The following is a 7,131-nucleotide window of genomic DNA, read 5'->3' as shown; positions in this document are numbered from 1 at the left end:
TGTATGGTTAGTATTGTAGAGGGTAGGGATAAAAACTAGATTAAATATAGAATATTAATAATTTATTAATTAAAATAAATTAATCAAATAATAAGAAAATAAAGAATAGTAAGAGATGGGACTGAATTGGGAATTAGTAGAATAATTGGGTGAATGAGTAAGAGAGGAATAGATATGGGGAAGAAAATGTAAATGTTGGAAGTGGGAAACTTAGGTTAAGCCTAATATAAAATTAAAGATAACCTAGTTCTAAATCAGATACGTAGAAACTTTAGAAAATAGACAAGGAGGCAAGAGTGAGATCAAAAAGGCTAGAGGTAGAAGAAGAAGAACCCAAGTGTGAGATTTTATTCCTGCTAGGAAAATAAGGTAAGGGGGGATATTTCTTCGTTAATGGGTGTTAAGCATGAGGGATAGAGTTGTTGAATCTTTAACCTCCAATAGGATTCTATGTGTTGTATATGAAATATGTATAATTATGTTGACTTGAGGTTATATGATGATTTTGATGATCAAATTCGTGTACTAATATGTGCTAAATATTTTGTCATGAGTATTTTCATGTTTATGCCATTGTTGATGTCTTTGAAGGTTTGAAGGGTGTTGTGAAAATATGAAATAAATTGAGTAAGAATGTTAATTTGATGCAATAATAGGATATAGAAGTGTATATGATGTTTTGGTACTGTTTTGGATCTAATTTAGGTACTAGATATGGAAAAATTAAAGTTCTGAATTAAACTCCATGTGGAAAAACGAATTTTGCAGGATGCAGGTCGATGGAGGGTGCCATCGTCATAGCGACCAGGACGTCATGGGTTTAGAGTCGATGACGGGTGGCATCAACATGGCGGGTTACCCGTCATGCACCCAGAATGAGTGTAATTAGCTCCTGTGCGTGGAATTAAGTCCCAATTCCATTTTTTTTGTTCTATGATGAATCGAGTGTTATTGGGTATTGTTTAATGTTTATGATTAATTATTAGTAGTGCTTAATTAATGTTAACATGATTTAATTGATGAATTGTGTTATACGGCCCAAATGGTGAATGTTTTGATGATATTCGTTGTGATTAAATATTTTGGTATATTGATATATTGCCTACAATGATTATATTGTTGGTATTATTGGTGTTGTGCATGCTCATAAGAGGGGATATGTGTGCATGTGTTAACTACATGTCGCTACATCATGCATTTATCGTGTACGAACTTTGATTCAGTTTTATTGTGCTCTGATCCTATGATGGTGATCGGTAGCGAGTGGCTGGTTCCGGTGGGAATCAATGAAGCGTTACATATAGTGATGATAGCGATTTTGGTGTGCTCTAGTTCCAGAGAGGGAATCGGGAGAGCGATGAACTTGAGTGTTCATATTAGTACCACATGCATATTGAGTCAGTTGTTGAGTACAGTTGCATTAGTGTTTCATTTATGAATGATCATTTGGTGATGTGTTGTATGCAAGAGAATACTTGATGTGCAGATGTTGGTATGATTAGCATGTGTACTTGTTGTTATGTGATATTCTACCTTTGCTTGTTTACGCCATTAAATTACGGAAGTATATTCTCACCCCATTTATTTTAATGTTGTCCACCACGAACATCTTCCAAATGATAAGGAGTAAGTTGCATGGTTGCTTGTTATGTTTGGAAGAAATCTTTGAAGAGTTATCTTCGTTTATGTTTCACTTTTATTCGTTTTACTGGTTATGTTGTAATTTTGTAATATTGGGTGGGGCAAATGACGTTACTCCATGTTTATGTTTTTGTTGATCGAGAGTTGGATGTTATACTCTTGACGTTTGAGCTTCTATTGGCGGTGGAAACTTTTTCCATATTTGTTTTAATTCAAATAAAGTATTTTAATGAGACTTTATTATTATGAAGCATGCATATTTGATGAATTCCTCTATGATGATACCCTAAGTGAATGTGAGCATGCAATGATAGGTGTATTTGAATGGTTTACCTTAATTGATAAGTGTTATGGAACAAGTGTTATTTTATGATGAGTGACATCCTAAATGTGTCCATTGTGATCAATATTTGAATTATTTTATAATTTTATTAATGGAAAATTTAGGATGTTACATACGGAATCTTCCCCCCTCCTTTTATTGTTAAATGTATTGCGAAAATTTCCTCGATGTCGCTTTCAAATCTTGAAAAGAGTCTAATTTCCGCTTATCGTCGGGTTGTTAGGAAATAATATTATAAAATTAATTAATTTTAACTTATAAAATCTTATTTTAAAACCTTAAATATTTATTCAATTCAAATGTTAATTCATTTATATTTGATAGGTTTTAAAATTTATCGAGAGTATGGCCTTAATAACATTTTGAATAAATAAAAATATTTGAACATTATAACGATAATAAAATATTAGTTAAAATAAATTAATACTAAAATTTACGCATTATAACGGCTTATCGATAACGAAGAAAAATACTACTGGAGTCTTCTAATTTTAGAATTTCACCAAAGAGAGTTTAAACAACATAAAACTAATTTATTTTAATGGATGAATGAAGTGAAGAATATGAGATAGTACTCCCTTATTTATACTAATAAGAAAATACTATAAAATTACTTTGTAGAGTATTCTAGTACATACCACCTTTTCTTTTTCTTACTCATTAATATTCTAGATTTTCTTTTTATTTGAATGGGTAGTTATCATATTTCTCCCTTTTGGTTAATAATAATAATAATAATAATAATAATAATAATAATAATAATAATAATAATAATAATAATAAATTTATAACAATTATTTGTTACGTTTAACAATCTAAAGTTGAGTTCGTAAAAATTGAGGATGTTATATTATTACCCATCTTAAAAGAAATTTTGTCCTTGAAATTTAAAATACCTAAAATAAATGAGGATATTGTTGTCGCAAATCTACTTACCTTTCCCAAGTTGAGTCGCTTGTGGCTTCGTCCCATATGATTCTAACAAACAATATGTCTTTACCTCGAAGTACTTCCACTTTATGGTCCATGACTTTAATTGGTAAAGCTTTGTGTTCCAAGTTATCCCTGATTTCTAATGTTTCATGTTCTATAATGTGTGATGGGTCTGGATGATATTTTCTCAGTTGCGAAACATGAAATATGGCATGAATATTAGATAGATGAGGCGGTAAATCAATGCGATACGCTATTGGTCCAACTCGCTTTTGAATTTGGAAAGGCCCGATATACCTTGGTGTCAACTTCTTGGTCTTAATAGCTTATCCAATCCCTGTCCTAGGGGTGACTCTCATGAACACATGATCTCTTATTTCAAATTCCAATGGTCTTGTTCTTTTATCACTATAACTCTTTTATATATCTTATGTACTTTTCATTTTGCCCCTGATGAGTTTAACTTGCTCTATTGTCTGCTGCATGAATTCTCATACCAACATATCGGTGTACGACATTTTTGTCCATACAATGCTTCATATGGATCCCTGCCAATGTTTGAGTGAAAGATATTGTTGTAGGTAAATTCTATCAAGGGTAGGAGTTCATCCCAACTTCCTTTGTGTTCCAAAGCATAAGCTCTTAATAGATCTTCCAGTGACTGAATCCTTCTTGCTGACTGGCCATTTGTGTGAGGATGATAAATGGAACTTAACCTCAACTTAGTTCATAATTTTAAATGCAACTAATGCCAAATCTTTGATGTAAACCTGGGGTATCTATCATTAATTATGCTTGCAGGTATTCCATGCAATTTGAAAATTTCTATAACATATAGTTGAGCTAGCCTTTACAAGTTACAAGTCTGATTGATTGGGATGAAATGTGAACTCTTTGTTAATCAATAATTGATCACCCAAACTTCATTAAATTTCTTCTGGGGTTTAGGCAATTCGGTTACAAAATCCATAGTTATTCCACCCCACTTCCATTATGGGATATTTAAATATTGCAATAACCCTATTGGTTTCTGATGTTCAATCTTCACTTTTTAACACACCAAACACGACTGAACATATTTTGCTATTTATTTTTTCATAATGAGCCACCAAAGCATTTTCCTCAAATCTTGATACATCTTGGTGGATTATGGATGAAAACTTAATTTACTATTGTGGCCTTCTTACAATATCGATCTCTGAATTTCCTTATTTTAAGGTACACAAAGTCTTTCTCCAAATCTCAGTAACTTATCACACCCAATATAAAAGTCTTCCCTCTGACCATTTTCTACTAGTTTCTTTATATTCATCAAATGATCATCCCCCTTCTTTTCTTCTTTAATCCAGTCATAAACTCATTAGAAACTACTGTAGCGCCTAAGAACACCCTTTCTTGAACAAATTGTGCACTCAAATTCAAATCTATGAATTGTTCAATCAAACCTTCTTCCTTTAACATCATTGTTGACACATGGATTGTTTTCCTACTTAAGGTGTCTGCTATAACATTGGCTTTTCCTGGATGGTATTGCAATTCAAAGTCATAGTCCTTCAAGAATTCCATCCAACGTCTTTATTACATGTTTAGATCCTTCTGATCAAACAAGTACTTCAGGCTTTTGTGATCACTCCACACTGAACTTTGACCCATATAAGTAATTCCTCCAAATCTTCAAGAAAAAACAATTGCTGCTAACTCCATATCATGAGTACGGTCATTCCTCTCATGTATCTTTAATTCCCTTGATGCATAAGCTATCACCTTCCTTTCTTGCATCAATACACAACCAAGTACTTGATATGATGCATAACAATACACATAAAAAATTGAGCCAATGGATCTGGTAAGACATGTATCGCTGATGAAGTCAATCTTTCTTTCAATTTTTGAAAACTTTCTTCGCACCCCTTTGTCCACTCGAAGTTTTTAACTTTCCTTGTTAACTGAGTCATCGATAAAGCGATCTTTGGAAATCCTTCGATGAACCTTTGATAATATCCAACTAGTCCAAGGAAACTTCTAATTTCACTAACATTCTTCAGACTTTCCCACTTAGTAACTGCTTTGACTTTACTAGGGTCTACTGTAATACCTTTCCTTATTGATTACATGACCAATGAATTGTACCTCCTTCAACCAAAAATCACATTAGAGAATTTTGCATACAATTGTCGATCCTTCAATATCTGTAATACAATTCTCAAATGATTTTTATGCTCTTCCTCATTATTGGAATAAATTAAAATATCATCGATGAAAACTACAATAAATTGATCTAAAATGGCGTAAAGATCTTATTCATGTAATCCATGAATACTACTGGAGCATTAGTCAAACCAAGTGGCATAACTAAGTACTCATAATGTCCATAGCGGGATCTGAAAGTTGTCTTTGATATACCATCCTCCTTCACCCTAATATGATGATATCCCAACTTCAAGTTAATCTTTGAGAATATTTATGCTCCCTTCAATTGATCCATCAAGTCACCAATTCTAGGCAATGGATACTTATTCTTAATAGTGGATTTGTTAAGCTGTCTATAATCTACGCAAAGTATAGATGAATCGTATTTCTTTTTCATAAACAAGATTGGAGCTCCCCATGGTGATACACTTGGTATGATAAACTCCTTTTCCTAACATCTTCTCTAGTTGCTTCTTTAACTCTGCCAATTCTAATGGTGACATCCAATAAGGAGATATAGAAATTGGCCTAGCACCTAGAACCAAATCTATAGAAAACTCTACTTCCCTAATTAGTGATAAACCTGGAACGTCTTCTAGAAATACTTTTGGGAACTCACACACCACTGGGAAGTTTTCAATGTTTAGGGCTTCTTTTACTGAAATAGAAAACATCATCATGAATTTTTTAGTGAGAGCTTTCACCTTATTGACTTTTCCACTATCTTCTCCAAATGTTATAGTTTTATTCTTGCATTCTAAGGTTACATTGTTAGCCGATAACCAATCCATTTCTAGGATAACATCTAGATCATGTAGTGGGAGAACTATAAGGTTTACTAAAAACTTTCTATTTTTGATGGTTATGCGACAACCTACACAAACCGAACATGTTACCATCATTTCTCTTGACGGAGTAGAAATGGTTATCCTTTTATTCAAATCAACTACTTCTAACTTTAAGAAATCAACACAAGTTATAGATATAAAATAATGCGTAGCTCCTGAATCAAATAATACAACCACCAACTTATCATCAACTAAGCACATACCTTGAATTAACTCATCAGCTCTAGAGGTTTCAACACCTCTAATAGTAAACACACTCTCGTTTGTTGATTCATTGTTCTGATTATGGGATTTTTGCCCTGCTCTTGAACCTCTGTTCCTTCGCATTCCCTCATTATTATTATTTTTTTGGAATCCTTATTTATTATTCACTTGACGGCAATCTTTGTAAAAATGTTCCTCCTGACCACAACGGTGGCAAGGGATTGGTTTCCTACGAGGATAATCTCTATTTAGGTGTGCTCCTCCTCAAGAGAAACACTTAAGGTCCAAACTTCCAACAATATTGTTTTTGTGGTGCAAGTTTCATAAAAAATATCCTTCCATGTTGAGGTCTCCCGTTTTGAGATCGAGTAAAATTTCCTCGATTATGGTTGTTACGGAGAGGTCCTCTTGACCCATATTGATTCCTCATATTGTCTATCATTTTAATCTCCAAACAATATTAATTCAATTCCCCAAATCTTTCAATATGTAGAGGTAAGAAAACTCTCTGCATATCATACCTTATCCCTTCTTGGAATTTCTCACACATCCATTCCTCATTTGGATGTAATCAATAAAACTCATAATACTTTAGTAATGACTTAAACTTCCTAGTATGTTCCCCAATAGATATTTAGATTTGTTTAAAGTTGTTAAATTCTCTCTCTTTTTATTCCTTAATAACTTAGGAAAATACTTCCCCAAGAATACTTCTTTAAATAAATTCCAAGTGATTTCTCTTCCTTCCTCTTCCAAAAGTCGGTGCTTCCCCCTCCACCATGCTTCAACATCTCCGGTCAGCATAAAGGTTACATAACCGACCCCCATATTCTACCTACAGTGAGTAAATGCAAAAATATTTTCCATCTCTTGAATCCATTTCTCCGCACCTTCAGGATTATAGTTTCCTTCAAACTGCAGTGGCTTTCCCTTAAGGAAATATTTAAGTCATGCATCCTCGTGTGTGACTTC

At 33.2% G+C, this 7,131-nt stretch overlaps 1 protein-coding gene across 1 annotated transcript; it reads right to left on the bottom strand.

Annotated features, from left to right (window-relative positions):
* Positions 1-5,460: 5,460 nt before the first annotated feature.
* LOC127095659 (uncharacterized) lies at positions 5,461-6,282 on the bottom strand. The gene has a single exon (XM_051034317.1). It carries the CDS (start codon positions 6,280-6,282, stop codon positions 5,461-5,463), a length of 822 nt encoding a protein of 273 aa, XP_050890274.1.
* Positions 6,283-7,131: the final 849 nt, after the last annotated feature.

Source organism: Lathyrus oleraceus, chromosome 6 (assembly GCF_024323335.1).
Source record: "Lathyrus oleraceus cultivar Zhongwan6 chromosome 6, CAAS_Psat_ZW6_1.0, whole genome shotgun sequence".
Lineage (NCBI taxonomy): Eukaryota > Viridiplantae > Streptophyta > Magnoliopsida > Fabales > Fabaceae > Lathyrus > Lathyrus oleraceus.
This window is presented reverse-complemented; position numbering and strand designations above follow the sequence as displayed.

Coding starts and splice junctions, on each gene's coding strand:
- LOC127095659 (XM_051034317.1), bottom strand. CDS start 6,282: ATGCGAAGGAACAGAGGTTCAAGAGCAGGGCAAAAATCCCATAATCAG.